Source organism: Lycium ferocissimum, chromosome 1, assembly GCF_029784015.1.
Source record: "Lycium ferocissimum isolate CSIRO_LF1 chromosome 1, AGI_CSIRO_Lferr_CH_V1, whole genome shotgun sequence".
In the NCBI taxonomy this organism is placed as follows: Eukaryota; Viridiplantae; Streptophyta; class Magnoliopsida; order Solanales; family Solanaceae; genus Lycium; species Lycium ferocissimum.
The window spans coordinates 14,448,840-14,473,189 of NC_081342.1; the positions used below are offsets into that span (position 1 = coordinate 14,448,840).

The 24,350-nt window shown below is 36.9% G+C and overlaps 1 protein-coding gene across 1 annotated transcript in view; it reads left to right on the forward strand.

Annotated features, from left to right (window-relative positions):
* Positions 1-14,594, forward strand: part of LOC132062322 (xanthotoxin 5-hydroxylase CYP82C4-like) — a 29,251-nt gene extending 14,657 nt beyond the window's left edge. The window contains exons 4-5 of the mRNA XM_059454915.1: positions 11,958-13,037; positions 13,839-14,594. Coding sequence (XP_059310898.1) covers positions 11,958-13,037; positions 13,839-14,471 — 1,713 coding nt within the window. The 3' untranslated portion in view covers positions 14,472-14,594. The remainder of the gene's footprint in view (positions 1-11,957; positions 13,038-13,838) is intronic.
* The last annotated feature ends 9,756 nt before the right edge of the window (positions 14,595-24,350 follow it).

Genomic DNA, 24,350 nt, shown 5'->3' on the forward strand with positions numbered 1-24,350 from the left:
CCCAAATTCCCAAATAATGATAGTGATTATGGCCTCCGAAGTCGGATCACCCGAAAACGTAACTTAAAAACATCTTTTTGGAGGCTTACACTTGGATTTGGCTCGGGTCCTTGCTTTGAGTTGTGTTTAACTTCACATATATTGTTCATATAACTTATCATATGTCCTTTATAAAACCCCCATCATGTGGGCCCACATCGAAGCTTACGGTTACGAGGGCTATATATCTTTTAACGTATCATTCCAATCATATTGTAGGAATTTCAAATATCATACTCATGCTATCCTCATGCTAATACAGTAGAATTTTATCCTTTATACTTGTAATAGTTGCTCCTCCTTGAGCTCACATTAAGCCGTCTGTAGCCTTAGTAACACGAAATTTTCTGGGGTGCAACAGAGGATTCTTTGGAATTGAGTGGCCGACTCAAGCTCGGCTTTAAGAAGATCATTTGCCTCGGCCGTCTCCTCAAGCTCGATTTTCAACTTGTCGCATATTCGGGCCCTCTCCTCGGCTTTTCGCTCGAACACCTTCATTCTCTCCTTATAATTGGCACTCTCGGATTCAAGCAGCCGATGCCTCTCGGCTATGTTCACGGCATCAGACTTGACCGAGTCAAGTTCCCCTCGGAGTTGAGAGATCGTGGTTTCGAGCTCGCTAAGCTTTGAAGAAAAACGTGCGTTGTCTTGGCTAAGGGCGACTTTCTCCGCTTCCAGAAGCCGGTTCTTCTCTACCATCCCGACCAGCTCATCTCATCCTTTAATCGAAGGTTTTTAGCCTTTCTTTGCGTCAAGCTCGGGGCGAAGGTTGGTAAAGAGGCAACGGCTCGGATCGGTTCGTCCTTCCCCGGCACGCAAAAGGTGTTGGAACTTCTCCGTTTCCCGACCCTGGGCATCCAGCTGACCTCTAAGGTCGTCTACTTCTTGCTCAACACGGATGAAGGCTTCATTGATGAGCACCACACTCTGTAAAAGAAACAGAGAAGTTAAACGAGAAACTAAAATTCACATCGAATTACGCAAGGATAGGCTAATAAGCTTGGGATGCCTACGTGCATGCCTTCGTTAATGAGACTACGCGGGGGACTCCGACCATCTTTCTCTTATCCGAGTCCGAGACGAGGGGCCTCAAATAGGTTGCTACTCCCATCGGACAAGACAAAAAGCTGCAGTCCTCGGGGACGGTAATTACAACCGATCTTATCCTCCTAGGTTCCACACTTGGAGCCGGGAAGGTGCGCACTAAGCTCTCCCTTGCACCAGTTTCGGTGGACCGGCTAGCTGCCCTCGTGGCTCGAGAGATGGGAAGATGTCCGAAACCGGCAGCTTCCCCGGTTGCAGGAGGGGTTTCCAAAAACATATCATCGAGGTTGTCCGACCTCGGAGAGCGGTAGGAGAGGCGAGAACGACCAATCGACGACCTCGGTAGGAGCAGGTGCCTCGAATGTTACAGCTGGGTCCCCGGCGGGCAGTGAGCCAGTATCCGTTGGAGCCTCAGTGTCGGGTATCGGCTCAGCTCCTTGTTCGGCCTCAACAGTCGAGTCAAGCCCGGATCTCCTTGTCCTTTGCAGGGGAACCTCCTCAGAAGAGGCATCACCTGAAATATCAATGAATTCAATGGACCTTAGAGGTGCCGGGTAAAAGGTTTCTTCCCCACCGCGAGAGAGCCGAGCGGAAGGTCTCTCCCGGTGGCCGAAGGAAGTGGCGGAACGGGGAGCAACTTCCTCCGAAACAGACTCGATGGAGGGGGCCACACCGACCACTTCGGATAATTAAATCGGCTCTTCTTCATCTCTTAGAGCCCGAACGACGCTTCTTGCCCTTTTCTCGGCCTTTTGCCCTTTGTCCAGGGCTTTCTTCGCCTTTTGTTGGCGATGATACGGATGACCCGGCGGAATCGGATTACTCGGTACCGGCACGGCTTGCTCTCATTGCCTCCCGGTCTGGGCTCCACCGAGCCCTTGGTAAACCTAAATATCGAAGAGGTTATAGAAAGGAAAAGAAAAAGCAGAAGATACGTTATCCTAATTCAAATATAGTATTACCATGATTTTGGGCAACCCATCGGCCACGCGACAGGATTCCCCATGTCAGTTCTTCATGGGTGTGGTGGCCGAGAAGTGCTTCAACCCACTCGTTCATGTGTGGGATGGCCGGAGGTATCCATGCCACGGCTGATAAAAAGAGAAGGGGAGAGTGTAAATACAAGGGTTTGATGAAACAATTCAAGAATAATTATTGAAGGGAGAACTGAGAAACTTACGGTTATCGTTCCATTTTTCGGGAAGGGTATATACTCAGCCGGAATAATGTCCGCGGTCCTCACCCGGACAAAGCGCTCTAACCAGCCCCGGTCTCTGTCTTCATCCATCTTTGAAAAGATCGGATTCCGGCCTCGCTTGGCGAGCTTTATCACACCCCCTCGGAATCGCCTCGGGGAATATAAGCGGATTAAATGGGTCATCGTGAATTCCTTTTTGGCATTGTTGGCCAACAGCCGGAGGCAGGCCACGGTCCTCCAGATTATCGGACCAATTTGGGCCAGGGTTACATTATAAGTCCTACACATCTCTAATATAACTGGATCAATTGGGGGTCGAGCTTGAGCGTAAAGGGAAGGTGTAAACGTACAAGAAGCCTTCCCTATGGTCGGTAATAGACTCGTCTGGCCCGGGGGCGAACACTTGCACCGGATGATTATCCCATCCGCAATCAGCCCGGACCTAATCAAGTTTATCCTCGGTGATGGACGAGGGATATCGCCTTACATCGTACCCTCTGTCCGCAACCAAGGAAGGCTTCTCGGCTTCGAATTCTTTGTTGTAGTTGGGCTTGGATGGTACTATGTCTAAAGCGGGCAAGAGGCTCGGCGACATTTTTTCCCTTGGTTTGAGAAACCGGCCTCGCCTCGAGAAGAAACCGAGGGAACGTCCTGGGAAGTGGTTTCGGTGTTGGCAGACATTTGGAAGAAATGGAAAAGGAGATTGTAAATTTGATAAGAAGTTCCAAGTTAAGAAAAGAGAAGCAGCGATTAAAGAAGAATTGAAAATGACAAAGTGAGAAGAAACGAAGCAGCGCTTTCAATCGAAAAACAGCATATGAGAGGTTGGCAAGGTTCTTGCAATCAACGTAAGTAACGAATTTGGGGATGAGAACGGTTGAATCAACGAGAACTGTGAGATGCAGGCGATTTGGAAGTGAAGATGAAGATGATTTGGAAGTGAAGAGAGATAAGTAAAATGAAAAGTGGTAAAATGAAGAAATGAAGGCATCAAAGGCCTTATATAGGCATGGGAACCGAGTCGGTTATAGATCCCAACCAACCGGGGGATGCCACGTGTCCCACAATTAATGAGACGTGATTTGAAATGACGTGCGTTACGGCGGTTACTAAAATTGGCCGTTCGGGGTGTGACACGTGGCTGATGGCAGAAGGACGTGACGTAACTGTTCCCGCCAAAATGAAAAGATAAGAACGGGCTTATGGAACCACCGGTTTCGTGACTCATCCACTTCCCGTTACTCCAACAAAACTTCGGTCCGGAAAGTGTGGGGACTATCTGTATACGGTAAAAGTTGGATTAATGCTAGATCGGTGAGACCGGGGATTAAGGGAAGGGAGAAACAAGTGCGAGCGCTCAGACCGGGGGTATTGCATCAGAAGTGGTTGATCAGAAGAAGTCGGAGGAAAACCGTAAGGTCCGATTTATCCGGGGCAAACTCCTCATCACAGCCAGTCCGATTTTTTCCATGGCCGAGTTGATCGTGGCCGTTAGTCCGGTTTCTCCATGGTTGAGTTGATCGTGGCCGTTAGTCCGGTATCTTCATGACCGAGTTGATCGTGGCCGTTAGTCCGGTTGATCAGTTATTCAATTGCCACGTGTCAAGACCGTTTTGCCACATAATGCTGCCAGTCGTACGGGTGTCAGACCGTACGACCCAACCTTATCCTTTTGGGCTTCCTTTATTCTAAAAGGGCTTCGTGTTATATGAAAGGCCCATAGGCAAAACTATTAATAGGGGCACTTCCCTACTTTTAAGAGCTAGCTTGTTTTCAGATCTAGGACATTGTAATAGAAATTATATTGAAGCTCTCTCTCTCTCTCTTTCTGATTTTGGTCCGGATTTGTAGTGTTCTTTGGCTTGATTCATCCATCCAACACGACATAGCACCACAATATACATATATATTTAGCTAGAATCCATAATATTAACATATTCGTCCAAGTTATTAACACATATATTTATAAATATAAGTCATTATACACGAATCCACACATACATTTCCCCAAAAATCAAAATAGATTAAAGTTTATCCACATATCCTATACCTTACTTATAAATTCAACTTATTACCTAATTTCGAGGTAAACAGGTTTGCAGTTGGGTTTGTACTTCTTATAGCTGGGTTTTGGAACCTTTAATAGATATTGCGGCAAAATGAGTTATAATTATAATTTCTTTCCAGCCATTCACGTCATAGCCGCTATAATCTGGTCGTTTCCATTGGATAGTCATATTCACAGTACTCTCTTCCTCTTTTTCTAAGGATGAATGCTCCGTGTTCTTCAAATTATAATCTCTCTCTCTCTCTCTCTCTAATCATAGCTATATCAGATCCTTTTTAACCAGTTCCATCCATCCATTTAGTAAACAGACTAATTAAAATAAGGGTTAGAATGATTATGACACTAATTCATGGATCGAAAAGAGAAATCAAAAGGAGTGAAAAGGCTGTGTGCCTCTCTTAATTATTTTGGTTCTTTTGCATTTAAGAAAACAATAACTTTGGTCCGTAGGTTTTAATAAAGGACACGTCTCTATCATCTGACAGCGAACCGGGCGAAATGGAGGCAACCTCTACTCGAGAGGAGCCGCGTCCCTAAAAGTTTGGATGAAATTCATTTTCATCAAAGTTTGGAGGGCAAAGGTGCAAATATACCCTTCAACTTTGCGATTTAGATAAGGTATACCTCTCGTTAAAAAAGTGATGTATATATATCCGTGTTGTTATAAAATGGTGCAAATATATCTCTGACGTTACACAAATGGTGCACATACACCCCTTTTCGCTGACGAATTTTTTAAAAAATCATTTAGTTTATATTTTAATTTAAAAAATACCACGTGGCTTTAAAAAGGTCTGCCCATTTTTTTTTTTTTGAGTAGACTTATTTTTCTAAAGTCATATGGTAATTTTTTCTAGTGTGTCGGGTCTGGTTCGTTTAAAAAAAGTGTGACTTTAAAAACATACGTTCTACCCATTTTTTTAAACGAATTAGACTCGACCCACAAAAAAAAAATTACTATGTGACTTAAGAAAAATATGTCTACTCAAGAAAAATGGCTAGACTTTTTTTAAATCCACGTGACATTTTTTTAATTAAAAAGAAGCTAAATGATTTTTACAAAAAATTTTGTCTGCAAAAAGGGTATATTTGCACCATTTTATAATGGCAGGGGTATTTATACACCACTTTTTAACGAGGGCTATATCTGCTCTAAATCGCAAAGTTGAGGGGTATATTTGCACCTTTTCTCAAGTTTGGATACTCCCTCCGTCCATTTTTACTTGTCCTGTATATTAAAAATTGATGTCCACTTTTACTTGTTCAGTTTAGGAAATCAAGAGATAATTTATAAGAGATAATTTATCTATTTAATAAATTGTTAGTGGTGGAATCTATTTAATAAATTGTTAGTGGCTGCACAACTTTAAAAACATGTTCAATCATTAGACTACTTACTAATAGTTGGGGTGATATATAGTAAAAGTGACATTCTATTTGCCAAGTCAATACATGACAAGTAAAAATGGACGGAGGGAGTATATAATTGACAGACTTTGTTCTCAACCATTGAAAAGTTTTAAGATTTTGAGAAACCAATTGTATCTACTGACAAAAAAAAAAAAAAAAAAAAAAAAAGGAAAAAAGAAAAATTGAACCATTCAAAAGCATGATAGAATGTATGAGATTCTTCCGCCTTTAATAAGAGATTTTGCATTTGAACCCTAAGAAAATAGCAAATTTCATTACCGGAAACAATTAGCAACCAATCATGTCGTTCCTGAATCGCTCACTAAAATAATATAGCCTTAAGGCTAATTCTTGGCCTAATCGCATACCAACTTCTGAGTATATGCAATGCGAGAGGTCACAACGGATTGACATAATTTTGTATTATGCCCTTTCTTTTACCTATCTTATTAAATTGTTTATAATTAAATTATGATGAATTGAAATGACTTGATAGTATCTTTATTTACCTATTTTGTAAAATTGTTCATAAGTCATAACGGATTGACATGATTTGATACTATTTTTATTTTATTTATCTTAGTAGATCGTTCACAAGACACATTCGCATGACTTATTTATTTTTATCCTACTTATCTTATTTTTATTGTTTGTTGTTAAATTTTTCACAGGTCATGACGCATTAGTCATACCTCATTAACACCCACTGATGCCTGCCCATAATTCATTTTCTTCTCTTTATTAATGACTAGTTAATTAATCCGTGCTTCGCGCAGTTAGATATTTATTTTGTAATTCAATTGATATCAAAGTTAACTTTTTTACAGTACTAAATATAAAATAATAAATATATAAACTTCGACAAACATGTGGATTTTTTTAGAAAAAAACTAATGTATAAGAAAATAAAGCAAAATAATTCAAATAAATAAAGCACTGCCTACCTATTTGTAGTTTTGAAATGACACCTCTTAAGGAGTAGTCTTCTCAATTAAAAGTTAATTACAAGCAATTTACAAGCTTACTTGAAAGGAAATTTAAGAGATGTTGTTGTAAATAATATTAATTTAGACAAAGGACATATGATCCCTTTTTTATATGAGAAAGAAACACATAAGTGACATACATTTGAGTTTATTTAGAACATTTACTTCTATGTAATGGACGGTAAATTACATATTCTTTTTGTTCAAATAAATTACATATTACTAACAAAGCTTACTTAAATTCTATCTAATTAAGAAAGATCCGAAGAGTAAAAGTAAAAAAGGCATAAATGTCATCTTAAAACTACTACGGAGTAATACCCATATAAAAACACTTAATATGTTATTACTTGAGAATAAGAATTTATATCATGAAATAGTAATTTTTATTAGAAACTAAATTATCATTAGAAGACGACTTCTGATTTCCTTGAAGAACAAACTCTAACCTTTTAGCGCTGGATTATTGTTCTTGGAGGGTGCATACCTTCTATTTGGATAAACACTTAAAATAAGCAACAAAAAAGATAGACTATATAATTGTAAATCATAAAAACTGGAAACTTACTCAATGCAATACTTACACTTATCAAACTCATATGTGATATGTGACATATGACCATCTCACGGTGAATCTTCCACTGCCAGTGAACTTCCTTCTTCTTGATTGACTTATGTTTGCCAACATATATATGACTTAAAAATTACAACTTCTCTGTCATTGGGACCCTGCACGTAGAACTTCTCTGTTTCGACATTAATATTGATTTTCTTTGTCATCCCATTATAGAATGCAGGGCTATAAAAATGGAAGAAAGAGAATATGCAGATTAATAAATGTTTAAAGATAACTGCTCTATAAATGTAAAGCAAGCAGTGGTGAAAGTACAAGAGTTATAACTGTCTTTGGAAACTTGTAACGTTACCATGACTTTTGGGTTGTTCGTGAATGATGGGAGAAATAGTAGGAGAAATAAAAGGGAAGAGAGGAGGTGTAATTAAGAAGTGACTTTTGGATTTGTGAATAAGACGGAAAACAGGAAAATATGGGAAAAGTCAAAAATTGGAGAGAAAAGATAAATAAGAATCTTGCTCTCTTATGGCGCTATGTCAGCGGGATTTGTCCTGCTTTTATATATATATATATATGATATGATATATTTATGATATGATATATGATATATGATATATGATTTCACGTAAGCTCCTCAAAATTTAAGAAACTATCATTGAGAGCTTTCACAATTCAAAAGAAAATGCATTTACACTAATGTAACACCTTTTTTTTTTGGGTTAATATTCCTTAGGGGCCTGTTTGGAAAGCCACCGGGTAATTGGAATTGGTGTAATTACTAGGGTAGTAATTACATAGCCTAGTAATTACACAATAATGTAATTACAATGACCTGTTTATTTGTCATAACGTTATTACGGTATAATTACAAGCGTGTTGTTTGGTTGCAAAAGTGTAATTACACAATTAGTTTAATTTAAAAATAAAATTTAATTATAAAATTTTTAAAATTAATATTTAAAAAATATTTGTCTTTATAAATCATATTAAATTAGTTATTTAATAACACATTGTTTCTTGAAAATTTATTAATTAATAATCATATATTTGTAACTAATACCGTAAAAAATAATTGATATCTATTTTTCAAATTAATAATATTTAAATTTAATTAATTATAAAACTTAAGAGAAGACTTTTTTTTTGTGAGAACGTCATGGATTGGATGTTTGACAAAAAATAATATTTATAAATATAATGCCATAACTTTATTCAAATGTTTGACACAAAAAATAACAAAAAATCCATCAAATGTTAGTAATAAATAAACAACGTGCAATGTGAAAGCAAATAACTTAAAATTGAAAATATAACCTAAATTCAAAATCCAAAAGAAAAAGTTTTATAATACACTTATGTCAAATTCTAACATTACGTAAGTAAGTTCCAACGTAACTTAAGTAAACAATTCAAAAGAAAGAGAAAATATAAGTCTATAACCTCATTCACAACGAAATTCTACTTTAATAATGTCACTCATTACATATCAAGTTTGTTAATGACTCATTCTTTCCAATATTAAGAGTTGTCATTTCAAAAACTAAAATAATAACACGGTTATGCTAAATAATAAGTTAAAAAAAAAAAAACAAGCAATTACATGAAAACACAAGAAGTAAAGGTTGAGAATGAGAAGAAAGGAAATGAAAAACAAATAATATAAAAAATAATAATTAAAAAGTAGAAATAAAAAAGAAACTAAAAATCAAAAGAAATTAAAATAATAGAAGTTAAAAATAAATTAAAAATCAAAAGAAATTAAAATAATAGAAATTAAAAATAAATTAAAATAAACAAACTAAAAAGTAACCCTGTAATTACACTCAATTCTTAACCCCCCTTTGAGAATTGAAGAGTGTAATTACAGCTCTCAATTACATCCAATTCCCACTTAACTGTGTAATTACTTGGTCAAACAAATAGGTTAAACTGTGTAATTACACCCAATTACAATTACCTGGGTGGCTTTCCAAACAGGCCCTAAAAGTATCTTATGCGATTAAAAACCTAGTTGGATGGACTCATAAACTTATGGCTCATAAGCATAATATAAGTCATAAGTTAAGAATCCTAACTTACGACTTTTGACTTATTTTTGTTAATTTTGCCTTAAAAATGAAGGAAAATATTTTGTTGATAGATTCTACGAATCTCTACAATATCTTTTATTCTCTCTTGTTATGAAAATAGCTAGTAACACCCCTATTTATAATAATAAAAATATACTTTAACTCAAAACAAGAAATCCTATTTCTATACTTATTTGACTATAAATCCTAACTGAACATGGATTAAAGTATCAAATCTTAACCAATTTTGGTTGCCAACAATTTTGAATTATTATTTTCAACATTCTCCCGTAATTCAAAATTGTATATCTAATTCTTGATCCACTTGTCCCATCTTCAAATTGCTAAAGACACTTGTTTCCAACCCATCAATTGTTGAAGCACTTTCTCTTCAATCTTCACAATCGTTAGAGCACTTTCTCTCCAACATTCCAATTTGTTGATGCACTTTCTCACCAACATTCAATTGTTGAAGCACTTTCTCTTCAACCTTCAATCGCTAGAGCACTTTCTCTCCATCATTCCAATTTGTTGATGCACTTTCTCATCAACCTTCAATTGTTGGAGCACTTTCTCTCCAACCTTCATCGTTGAACACTTTCTCTTCAACATTCAATTTCATTGAAGAACTTTCTCTTCAACCTTCACAATTGTGTGAGCACTTTCTCTCCAACATTTCATTTAGTTAATCAATTTCTCATCAACCTTCAATTGTTGGAGCACTTTCTCTCCAATCTACATTGTTGAAGCACTTTCTCTTCAACATTCAATTTCGTTGAAGAAATTTCTCTTCAACCTTCACAAACATTGGAGTAGTTTCTCTCCAACATTCCATTTTGTTGATGCACTTTCTCATTAACCTTCAATAGTTGAAGCACTTTCAACTCACATTATTTTTTTTTCTTAGTTGTGTTGGAGCACTTCTCTCTAAGTTCCAATAGTTGAAACACTTCTCTCCAACACCTATTATTTTTTTTCTTGGTTGTGTTGGAGCACTTCTCTCTAGCTTCCAATAGTTGGAGCACTTCTCTCCAACTCCCATTATTTTTTGGGAAAATAACACTGTATGACAGTTTAGGCAAAGTAATTACCGTTTAACCCATATTTGCTTTTTTACCCGCTATAGCCACTGTTAGATCCACCGTCGGTGTTGTTATTCGCCGCCGACCTGAGTCCGTAAGTTCCACGGTATGCAGTGTACAACCTCTATTTGGAGATCAAACATCAACTTCTCACGTACAGTCGCGATTCCATTGCCGCCGCCATTGGTGTTGTTACTCGCCACCAACCTGAATTTTCGACTGAAACCCACCACCTCCGGGGAATCAAATCTAGGATTTTAGTAAAGTGTTTATAAACACCTTTTATACACCATTATACACTTTTATACGGTGTAGAAGTGTGTATAAACACCCCTTATACATTATGTATAAACCTCTCTCATGTATAAACATCTCTTGTATAAATTTATATAATATTATATACTAGTCTTATACATTATTATACAAGGTTTATACATTCTCTACAATAGGTGTATAAAGTTGTATATTATTGTATAATGTTGTATACCGTCAAAAAGTGGCTATGCGGTGTAATTTAAAAATATGGCTACGCAAATGTAATTTGTATGCTGGATTGTACATTACTGAAATTTTCCCTTATTTTTTTTTTTATTGTGTTGAAGCACTTCTCTTGAACTTCCAATAGTTGATGTACTTCTCATCAATATTCAATTTTTTTTTTTAATCCACTTCTCCAGCCAACTTTTAGCGAAGACAGTTCCTTCCTCTTGTGCAAATTTGTTTGCACATATTTGGACCTTCGATATTTCTCCCAATATTCTCAGCATGATTATTCTTCATGCAATTATCATTGGCCCGATGTTTGCCAACATAATCTTTGGATAGACGGACAACATATATGGTTTATGGCCGCCGCCGGCAGCGAAAGCTCTTTGGTTCTCTACCAGGATCGTTGAAGTTCTAATACCAATTTGGAAGAAAATATTTTATTGATAGACTCTATGAATCTCTACAGTATCTCTTCTTCTCTCTTGTTAAGAAAATAGCTAGTAGCACTCCTGTTTATAATACTTTAATTCAAAATGGGAAAACATATTCCTATACTAATTTGACCACAAATCCTAACAAAGCATGGATTAAAGTATCAAATTCTAATAAATTTTGGTTGCCTAAAATTTTGAATTATTATTTCCAACAAAAACAAATGCTTAATTTTTTTTTTTATCCAACACAAACACTACAAAAGTATTTAGAAACGATTTTGGCTTAAAAACACCTAAAACAAGCCAATCCAAACAGTCTCTAAATATAGTTTATGGAGTTCAGAAATTAAAGTCAGTTTGAATTTAACGAATGCAGTAAAAATTAGTGGAGTTGTTGGAGAAATGAAAAAAGCCATAGGCCCCGGCGGCTCCGCTATTCATGTTCGTCAAGTAAATTCAACCCTACAGTAATAGATGTCTAGGTCATGGTCCCCAGATTGTTACCTCTTTTTAATTTTAGGCCGCAAAAAAATTCTAAAGTTTCTGGCCCCTTGAACCCTGCAGTTCAATTATAAATACGACTATCTGCACTCAATACTTTTAACAACAAACTATTCCCATGCACTACTAGCTAGCTCTACATTAATCAATATGCATTTTCTTGCTCAACTCCTAGTACTATTTGTTGCTTGGTTCTTAGCCTTTTTTGTTGCTTGCAAATACAAAATTAGAAAGAGAGCAAATGCATACAATGCAAAGAGTAATAGTACTACTATATCAGCTACTGGTGCACCTATAGCTCCAGGCTCGTGGCCTATCATAGGTCACCTCCATCTACTTAACGGGAAACTTCCCGTCTGTCGAACCCTTGGTCTCATGGCTGATAGATATGGGCCTATTTTTCAACTTCAACTTGGAGCCCATCCAGCTCTTGTTGTTAGCAGTTGGGAAATGGTTAAAGATTGCTTCACAAATGGCAATGACAAAATATTTGCAAGTCGACCTAGCATGGTATTAAGCAAGTACTTCTACAACGGTAAAGTTTTTGCTTTGGCACCTTACGGACCATATTGGCGTGACATTCGTAAAATGGTAACTCTCGAACTCTTAACCAACACTCGCCTTGAGAAGTTGAAACATGTCCGTAAATCAGAAGTGAATTATTGTATTAAAGAATTGTACTACTTAAATTTTAGTAATAGTAGTAACGATTTTCCTGCACAAGTGAACCTAAGTAGCTGGTTTGAGCACATAACGTGCAATATAATCATCAGAATGCTTGCTGGGAAGCGATTTTCAAGTAGCGTAAATGAAAAGAGTGGAACAGAGGAAATGCAATTCAAAGAATCGATAAAGAAAGCGTTGTTACTCAGTGGAACTTTCGTTGTTTCTGATGCAATTCCTTCGCTTGAATGGATGGATATTGGTGGGCACATTAAAGCCATGAAACAGACCTTTAAAGAATTTGATAGTGTGTTTAATAGCTGGTTAAAAGAACACATCCAGAAAAGAAAAGATAGTGATGTTATTAATTCTACGAATGGAGACCAATCTGATTTTATTGATGTGATGCTTTCGACTCTTCCAGAGGAAACAATGGAGTCTGGATACGATCGTGATGCCATTATCAAGGCAACAACGTTGGTAAGCTATTATTTGTCGCTTTATCACGAATATATGTTGCACAAAATTTCTTTTAATTAATTCTTTGTTTTGAAAAGTCACCAAATTCACATAATATTCCCTCTGTACCCGTGTGTTGTTCTTTTATTTAGCTAAATAAAAGCAGAAAAACCGTGACCAAATCTTTTAAATAGAACAAATTTGTAACTTGCAAAACTCATCAAGCAACTTTTAAGAAGTACTATTAATTTGCACTAAAAAGCTTTTTCTCTATGTAAAACTAAACTTATGAGAAAGATGAAATATTTCCTCTGTCACACTTTCGTTTTAGTCCGTCACGAAAAGAATGTCATCATCCATAAAATTTAACTTTAAAGTTTCTATTTTGCACTTAATGAGATTATTTATAGTCACAAAAATCTCTGATATGTGCTTGATTTAGATCACAAATTTCAAAAATCTTTTTCATTTCTTTAAAATTTGTGTCGAAGTCAAATAATTCCACATAAATTAGGATGACGAAGTACTTTAAGTTCGTAGCGCGGGCTCGATCACATAATGGCCCCGACTAAACTAGACTACTGGCTACTCCATCGGTCCATCAGTCCAAAAATCTGAATCCTTTTTATGCTTTTTGAACATTAGTTTGTCCTACTTTAGACTTAAATTAACTGGATATTAGAAATTGTATTCACAATATAGTGCTGAAGGAAGTATCTTTTATAAAGCATATTATCTTTCAATTTATTAAGATGGCTAGTTTTTATTTGGAGTTCAATCACTCGGCTAACGTCTTATTATTCACTTTGCGAATTGGCTTAGATACTTATCATGACGGCATCTGAGAGCACTGCGGAGACATTAATATGGGCACTGTCTCTGCTAATTAACGACACTCGCTCATTGAAATTAGCCCAAGACGAGTTAGATGAGCATGTAGGAAGAAACAGATGGGTTGAAGAATCAGACATCACTAACCTCCCATATTTACAAGCCATAATAAAAGAAACCTTACGTATTTATCCACCTGGTCCTTTATCAGGGCCTCGAGAGGCTACCGAAGATTGTTACGTTGGTAAGTATCGCATTCAAAAGGGCACCGGTTTGATTGTTAACTTATGGAAGCTTCAACGAGACCCAAGAATTTGGGAGTATCCGGATGAGTTTAAACCGGAGAGGTGGTTCATGAAGGAACACACGAATATTAATTTTAGAGGACAAAATTTTGAGTATATTCCGTTTAGCTCTGGAAGAAGAATGTGCCCTGGTTTGATGTTTGGCACTCAAGTAGTGAATTTGACACTAGCAAGAGTACTTCATGGATTCAATATTTCAATGCCAAATGAGGAACCCATTGATCTAAGTGAGGGTTTGGGCATTGCCATGCCTAAAATGAAACCTCTTCAACCACTTCTTTCTCCCAGGCTGCCTGTGGAACTCTTCCAAAGTCTTTGAGTAAGTAAACTATCAAATGAGTAGTAGTATACTGTGTGTTTATTTCAGTCTAGAAGGATAATGGAGTATAAAGAGTGATATCAGAACCAAAATGTTAAATTTTGGGATAAGTCATTGATTCCTTGTATTGTAAATGAGACTTTTATGTTTTTAAATTACAAAGAAAGTATGTACTCTTGGTCTCGATTTCTATTATTGAAATACTTCAAATTAAAATATAGTATAATGAACAATCATGATTAAAGACATGAAAATGTACAAAAGAAAGGATATATGTTGTTGTCAAAAGGCTACTCAATCATCGATCTTGACAATTCAAGGTGAGTGCTCTTTGTTGGAGATAAGGATCCAGGCATGTTGTAACACCTCGTGCATTCGGGCTAAGATTTGACTCATAAGACAGGGGTATAATGAACTCAATTTGAGTAGCGTATAAATGGAGTTTGAAACCCAATCAAGACATGAGAAGAGTCCTTGAGCAAAGGAAAGTCGAAAGCTACTCTACGGAGCGTGTTTTCAAGTGAGCTTGCACCACGTCTCAATTAAAATGAGTATACGGAAAAATACATGTAAGGAATTTGGGAAAATTTCCTTCTTGAAAGTTGCGAGATATTTGAAATACTTTCCAACGGTATATTATGGAGGTCAAACGACATCTGTACAAAAAGATTATGCCCATTTTACTAAAACGGTGTTCTCATAGATATACGGTGGAATATACGGGCGTGAAAATTATACGGGCTGTATATTCGTACCGTAAAATTGGCCCAGAAAGCCCAAATCACTGGAACGAATTTACGGTAAGACATACGGTCAGTAAAACTTTTACTGGACGTAAAATAGGGCGTAAAATGGGTCCGACAGCAGTTATGAAACTTCATTTTAAGGCTTTTTCACTTCATTCTTCATACCCCCCAAGTCCTAGAACGACCTTCTATTCTCTCCCATCATCAAGAATACCAAAGTAAGCCTACTCTAATCATTCCAAGTCAATTCTAATATATATCCTTGTAATCTAAACAAGAAATCATCATTCCTAACCTAGGATTTTCAAGAAAACCCATCTCAAGGTTCAAGAATTCAAGATTTTGGAAATCCTCTTCAAAGCTCAAGTCTTTAATTCAAGTTTTGGAGCGACTAAGGTATGTAGAGTTACTATCTACGTGTGGGAACATCATTGTTTTCTTCCCCACGCCTCATAATCCATAAATTATGATTCTCTACTAAAACTAGGATTTCTATACCATGTTCATGATAACCCTAGGTCCATGTCCATGATTATATTATGTATGAATTGTTATAATTCCATCATTGAGTTCTTAATATTTCTTTATGATTATTGAGAATCCGTCCGAAATCCATGAAAACCCATATCTTGCACTCTATGAGTTCTTGCATGCATGTTTTTAAATAAAAATGCTTATTCCATGAATATCCTACATGTCTATAAGTTTTCATACAAATGTATTTTATAACTAAGTTCATGCCATGACTCAAGATATACACTTGCTAAATACAAGTTATTTCATGAAACCATGTTTATAAGATATTTCATGAAACCATGTTTATAAGTTATTTCGTGAAATCATGATTACAAGACAAGTACAAGTTAATTCACGAAAATCATGGGCTTCTTAGCCAACTATATTATGTTCATGTCTTTGGGAGTTGCACGAATTACCGAGAAGGCTCAGATAGCCTGAAATTACGTAGCCACCGTAGGACAAGGATCGCTCCGCCCAGTTAGGACGATACCTTAATTTTACACTGAATGGATCCATCAGGCATGTTACCACCTTATACCACCGGCAAGGTATAGGGGCTCTGCTGTCCGGCGAGGTACCGGACTCCGCGTACCCACGTGGTGATATCACATAGTCGGTTTATGAAATGTTCTCCCTACTTATCAAGTTTTACTTATGTTATATATATATATATATATATATATATATATATATATACTCATGCTCGTACTCGTATTCGTATCCTAGGTTTTCGGTGTCGATTCTTATCATATTATTCCATGTCCCATGTTATTTCTTTCGAGTTGCTTTGCATACCGGTACATTCAATGTGCTTTGACGTCCCTTTATTGCCCGGGGCACGTTTCACGATACGGTACGGATTTACGGGACGACGCCTCGCTCGGTAGGATACTTGCGTACCGAGCTTATTGGTGAGCCCCGTCTCATTCGGGGTTTAGACATTGTCATTCTTTAATTAGTTTTGCATCTAAAGGTATGCTGGGGGCCTTGTCCCAGTGAGTATATTTTTTAGTCAGATTCATGATAGAGGTTTCATAGACTAGACAAGTCAGTTGGGTCATGTTGGACTTTCAGAGTCGATTAGCCATTTTGGCACAGTTATAGTATTATCCGCGCTTTTGTTTTTAAACAAGTATTTCATAATTACTATGATGTCGTATGTTTTCTTAAAGCCCACCGTGTTTCATATTATATTTCCGCTCATGTATGCCTCATGATGATTCAGCAAGCCATGTGGTTCGCTCGGTCACATGCAGTCAGGCACCGAGTGCCGTGTTACGCCCAGGCCATGGTTCGGGGCGTGACACATGTAGCCACATTCATCTAGTCTTCCGCTTTCGCTATCAGAAGACTTCGTAAATTCATCTAATTAGTCTAGAATAACATGTTATGTGTAATCAGAACGATGGGCTGAATTTCTTGTTCGAAGAAAAAGTCATACAATAATTTCAATATTTTGTGTGAATCTAGAATCATGCTTCCTTTTTTTTTTTTTTTTTTTTAAATGTGCAGTTTGGGAATAATAAACCAATTTTGACACTAATTAATTTGAAATAAAGTTTTGATTAGTATTTATTCTTTTTTTACATCTGGTAATTTCTTTTATATGTCAGTTCTTGTTTTTGAAACTGATCACAAAAAAAAAAAAAAAAAGGTTTTTTAATAGTTTTTGATTAGTAGCCGAGAGAGTTATCCCATTGTTTCGGTAGTTGTCATCCAGACACAACGACGACTTCTCCTCTATCCATTTTTTGTTGGCTACTGTTGGAGAAGAAGGTGAGAAAAATAATGGCTTCTCCCTTCGTTCTTCTTTAATGGAAGAACAAAAAACTTGGTTCTTCAGCAATGACGTCGACAATGACAGTTTAAACAAAAAGGGAATAAAGGGGGAGAAATAGGTCTTCTTTCTTCTAACTCGATATTTAGAAAGAAAAAAAAAAGAAGAAGTCAAAAACGGAATAAAGGGGGAGAAATAGGTCTTGTTTCTTCTAACTCAATATTTAGAAAGGCAAAAAAAAAAAAAAAAAAAAGAATTGCACTTATGTAAGTTGTTCCATTAATCTATGAATTTTAGTGTATGTTTGCTCAACTTCTTGCTTTATTTTTTCATCATTCTCATTACATTTTTTATTTTGTTAAGAATAACTATTGCTTCGAAGAACATTGATGTTAAGCTCAACAAAGGGTTGAAACTCAATATGACAACAATTATGAAACCTAGAATTTGAAAGTCTAATATATGTAGGAAGAGCAAGATCTTCTGAAGGCCATTAAAAATATCATGAATAAATTTGAGAACGGCAACACAGGTCAGCATAAGCATGACCTGCATTTTATGATGCTTGGAAGAAAAAGTACTTCATCCCTCACATTACGTTGATAAGCATTTTGAATGATGACATCCCAAGAGATTTTAAGGATCACCAAAGAGCTATGAATCTTTGGAATGATTTGAACAATAGGTTTAGTGTCTGTCTGCAAGGCTAAGATGTTTAACGATCAAATTTAACACATATAAGAAACACCCATAACAAAAAATAAAAACACATAAGAGATAAATGATACATGCATATGATTTGAGTAAGAGGAGGAAAGATTTGAGGCTGCAAAGCGAATAGTTTAGTTGCACATGAAAACAACCTCTAAAGCCGAGAGTGAATCATCGAAAAAAGAATCGGAAAGAAGAAAGGGCGAACTCAACCTTAGAAAGCTCAACCTGGCAAGAGAGCAAAAACTAAATAAGACAAAAATTAACGTTCTAGACGTGTCAAAGTTGCTAAAATGAAATGCTACAATATTGACTAAAGGGTCACTATGTTAGGGATTCTTTTGTGCCTCCTAGAAAGATATTTCACAATATTCAAATCAGTGAACATTTTATTTCTAACCGAATCTAATCCTCGTGGATTGTAAACTCGGGAGCAAGTAGCAACAGACCACATGGTGACGAGTTCCATATCACTATTAAAAAGGAAAAATAGCACTTTTAGTCCTTGCGTTAATGCTATATTATGATTTTGATCCTTGTGTTATCCAACTTATCACTATTGACCTTCAATTTTACCACGTGAGTGATTTTTATCCTTCAGTTAAAAGACTCTAGAAAATTTAAAAGAAAGTTAATCCACAGAAGGGCAATTCTTGTATTAAATTAGTTGGTGAAGAACCACTTAATCTCCTGTAGCGGCCATATACATTACGGGAAAAGGTCGAAGAAGAGCTATGACAAAACAAAAAAAGCTCTTGTAAGTTTCATTGTTATCAACTCATGTTATGTCCATTGCCAGTAATTTTTTGTTCTGCAAAATACCTAGGTACAAGCGCTTATGATCTAACCATTGTTGTGTTACGCCCCAAATCCGACCCTGAACGTAACAGGCATCCGATGCTATAAACAACACCGGAAGCACCTTATGAATTTATAACAACAAGTCCCTATTTAATAATCTTTTATTAATTGACCCAAACAGTTATAAATAGCTTAAATAAGATCATGATCATGACTATGAAATCAAACAACAGAAGTCTAATATAGATGTACTGTCATAAGAACGTAGTAATACTCAATGAGTCAAACGATGACTTCAACACTACCCACAGTGATAACATCTATCTATGGAGCTTCTAAGATCAATAAATGAATAGTCTAAACTTTGGGACACAGTCCGGAAAAAATATAAAAAATAACTAATATAGAGGGTGACCCACGAACAAGCATGTGGGCTCATCGATAAATCTGGAAGGCAACAAGTTATCCTAATCCTCACGCGTATCACGAACCTGCTCCTTAATGTTACCTAAAACACCATAAAAAAATGGTATGCACAGTACTGGATACCCACGGAGTATCTCCAGGGCAATAGTTAATATAACAAGATAACATAATAATATAATAAGGATCGGTAAAACAATAAAAATAAAGGCAATTTGAAACCCAAGGATAGAATAACTCATCAACTTAATGAAACCATTAAAAGAAATCATTTAAGAAGAAATAAATCACCTTCAACTCACTGTGTCGTTTATCACATTTCAGCCTTTTCAATTATGGATTCAAGATCATCAATAAGCCACTCATAGGCAACTAAAGTATAACATATGCCAATACAGGTCCAAATCAATATAACGAAGGGATGACCACTTAAGGTTCCCTAAACTGCATAGAAACACCACATCGGGGTTATCAACCCCGATGGCTACTCTTCTTCTCGAATAGTTAGGCAAATACCACAATGGGGTTGCGAACCCTCGATGACCACTCTTCCTCCCGAATGGCTAGACTAACCCCACTAGGATCCATAGTGACTACCCTTCCTCCCAAGTAGCTAGGCAAAACACAAATAAGAGAATCATGGCATAATAGCTGAAGTACAAATCATGGCATAGAAGGTGAATCTCAAATCATATCATGATAGCCGAATTGTTCATTATGAATTGTGTTCATCATCCCGTTAATAGGGTACACTAATATCATTAACTTGATTAGAAATCAAGTTCGAATCATTATTCAATTTCAATTCAACGAAACCCGTTCATAGGGCCCACATGAAATATCCAAGCTTTCCGAAATCAAGTTTAAGCATCCTTAAACGTTTGGCAAAAAAATATGTTTGGAAAAGAGACATACCTCCAATCTCGCTAAAATGGTACCAACAGAATTTTCAAGGTTCAACAATCACTCTACAATAGGTTTAGATGATAAAGGTTAGAACTTTAATCGTTTCTTTAAGTTTTCTTGGAATTTCGAAAACTAGGATTTTTCTAAGCTCAAAATCTTGTTCTTGAATCATATGGGAATCATTGGTGGATTCTAACCTCTTAATTTACTCTATACTACTTCAAATTCAATATTAATCTCATAAAATTTAGAAGTCTCACCTTTGATGGAATCCCACACGCCTCTCTCTTCTTCTTTCCTATAGTTTTCAAGAATCTAGGGTTTGGGAAGATGAACTAGTATCAATGAATAGGGATTTTCATGTTAGATTGATGTAGCAATGATGAGAATTTATCAAGAACTTACTTAGATGTTTTGGGGAAGCTTTAGGGTTATTTCCTCTCAAAAAGTCATCCAAAACGAAGTGAGATGAATAATTTTCAAAATTTCACGATATGTATTTTTATAGCCGAGCAGGACATGTGATACAACTTGTGAAACGCAAGTGTGACCTGATGGACGCCGAACGTATGCAGATGGTGACAGTAAAACATGATCTTTGGGGTGCCACCTGCGTAACGCAGGTTGCGCCGCAGACAACACCTGCGAAATGCAGATTGCGTGGCAGCCTGACTCAATTTAGTAAAATTTGTCAGAACTTTTTACTCACATGTCCGTTTCAGCTCCATAATATATCGTTGGAAAGATATTTCAATGATCTACAACTTTCATTAGGAAGTTTTCCCAAATTCTCAACGTATTTTCACAAAATTGGCCTAGAATTTTGACCTATCGAAATTTAGATGAGTTTGAGAACTTTGCGAACTTCACTACTTGGTCTTGATATTAAATAAACTATTTCTATCCCAACTCATCTTGATTGAGCTTCATATGCCTAAAATATCATATTAATTCTCATTTAATACATTCACACCTAATCCGGATTCACAGAGTGTTACATTATCCCTCCCTTAGGATCATTCGTCCTCGAATGAGAGTCATGGCCTAAGATCTTCACTAAGCCTCAAATTTCTCAGAATTTCTATAGTTCCCTTACAAGATGATCTATACCCCAAGGACCACTTAACTGCTAACCACCCAAAGAAATGTCACGGTCCTCACGAGGATCCTTATGATTAAATAATTTGAGTTAAAACACAAAATAAGGAATTCACACTTCAATCTACACCATTCGCAAGGATTCAATAGCTGGAACATTCAACACATACCTAAAATAGGAAATAGGTGAGGATAGGTGAGGGTATCTCTTCTTCATGCTCTCATCTTTTTCCCAAATTGCTTCTTCAGTACTATAATTTCACCACAGGACTTTTACCTAAGCCACATCTTTCGTCCTCAACCTTCTAACTTGTCGATCTAAGATCTGAATCAGTTCTTCTTCATAAGACAACCCTGTGTTGATTTCAATATCTTCATGAGATAATACATAAGAAGGATTCGGTTTATATAATGTCAACACTGAAATGTGAAACATAGGATGCACCATGGCCATCTCAGACAGTAACTTCAACTCATAAGCCACCTTTCTAATTCTCCTAACAATCTCATAAGGGCCAATAAAACGAGAGCTAAGTTTACCCTTTCTACCAAACCGCATCGCCCTTTCATTGGTGACACTTTTAAGAAGACCTTATTACAAGCATCAAACTCTAGCTCATGGCGCCTCATATCCGTATAAGACTTTTATCGACTCTGAGCTATCTTGAGTCATTTCACAATGAGGTTCACCTTCTCGATTGCTTCGTGCACTGAGTCAGGACACAACAACTCTACTTCAGTGGGTTCAAACCACCCAATTGGATATCTATAATGCCTCCCATAAAGTGCTTCATACGGAGCCATCTGGATACAACTGTTATTATACGCAAACTCCACCAGAGGTAGATGTTCATCCCAATTACCCCCAAAATAGATCGCACACGCTCTTAACATATCTTCAAGAGTTTGTATAGTTCTCTCTGTCTGCCCGTCTATATGAGAATGGAAGGTAGTGCTCAAGGTTACTCGAGTCCCAAACCCTCTTGGAATGATTTCCAGAAATAAACTGTGAATTGCGTACCTCTGTCAGATACAATGGATGTCGGAATCCCATGCAGTCTAACTATATCCTTCAAATACATCTTGGTGTGGTGCGCTACGATATCCGTTATCTTCACAGGAAGAAAATACGCAGACTTTGTGAACCTGTCCACGATCACCCAAATAGAGTCAAATCTAGAGTTCATGCGATGTAAACCCACCACAAAGTCCATGTTAATCATCTCCCACTTCCATTGAGGAATCTCGATATTCTGAGCCAGACCCTAGGCCTTTGGTGTTTAGCCTTCACCTGCTGACAGTTCAAACACTTGGCCACAAAGTTAGAGATATCTACCTTCATTCTCTTCCACTAATATTGTTGTTTCAAATATTTATACATCTTGGTGGATCCCGAATGCACGGAATATTTGGAACTATGCGCCTCCACCATCAACTCTTGTCGGAGACCATTAATTTCGAAAACATATAATGCCTTTGTAACCTTAAAACATCATTACTGGGACCCACGGTGAATGAAGTGTACTCACCCCTTTCCACTACATCTCGCAGCTTTACTAGATGTTCATCTTCATATTGGTTGGACTTAATCCTCTCCACAATATTGGACTGCGCTTGTGTAATTCCTACTAGCATCCCATTTTCAGTCTTATCGAGTCGAACCCCGAGGCTAGCAAGTCTTTGAATTTAGCTACCCATTGGCATATCCTGAGTATCCAGATATGCTAACGTGCCTATAGATTTTCCGCTCAAAGCGTCAGGAACAACATTCACCTTACCAGGATGATACAAGATGTTCAAGTTGTAATCTTTCAACAACTCTAACCATCTTCTTTGTTTGAGATTCAGTTCTCGCTGCTTGAAGATGTATTACAAGCTCTTTTGATCAGTGAAAAGATCACAGTGCTCACCACGCAAGTAGTGATGCCAAATCTTTAAAGCGAACACCACAGCAGCCAATTTCAAATCATGAGTCGGATAACTCTTCTTATGCTTCTTCAACTGTCGCGAAGCATAGGCGATCACCTTACCATTTTTCATCAACACACAGTCCAACCCAATTCTAGAAGCATCATTCACAGGCTTCAGACCATTAGAACTTAGCAGTCTTCCGAGTCAAATTAGTCAGTGGTGTGGCTATAGATGAGAAACCTTCCACAAACTTCCGTTAGTAACTTGCCAAACCCAAGAAGCTACGAATATCCGTCGCACTCGTGGGTCTCGACCAGTCCTTAGCTGCTGAAATTTTATGAGGATCATCTTTGATACCTTTACTAGACACCACGTGACCCAAGAATGCCACAGAGTTTAGCCAAAACTCACACTTAGAAAATTTTGCATAAAGCTTGTTCTCCTCGAACGTTTTTAAGGTTATTCTCAAATGATCTGCATGCTCCCCACGACTCTTCGAATATGCCAAAATATCATCAATAAAGACAATGATGAAACAATCAAGAAAAGGTTGAACACATGGTTCATTAGGTCCATAAATGTAGCTAGTGCGTTAGTCATACCGAAGGACATCACTAGAAATTCGAAGTGTCCATAACGAGTACGAAAAGCTATTTTCGGAATATCCCACTCCTTTATTTTCAGCTGATGATATAACACTGAGGGAGTTGGGTAACGGATCATCTATCCTAGGCAAAGGATACATGTTCTGAATGGTCACCTTATTAAGTTGATGATAATCAACACACATTCTAAGAGAACCATCATTCTTTCTCACGAACAGGACTAGAGCACCCCAAGGTGAGGTACTTAGTCGAATAAAACCTTTTTCCAAAAACTCCTTCAATTGGTATTTCAACTCCCGTAGCTCTGCTGGAGCCATTCGATATGGTGGAATAGAGATAGTTTGGGTATCGGGAATAACATTAATTCTAAAATCAATAACTC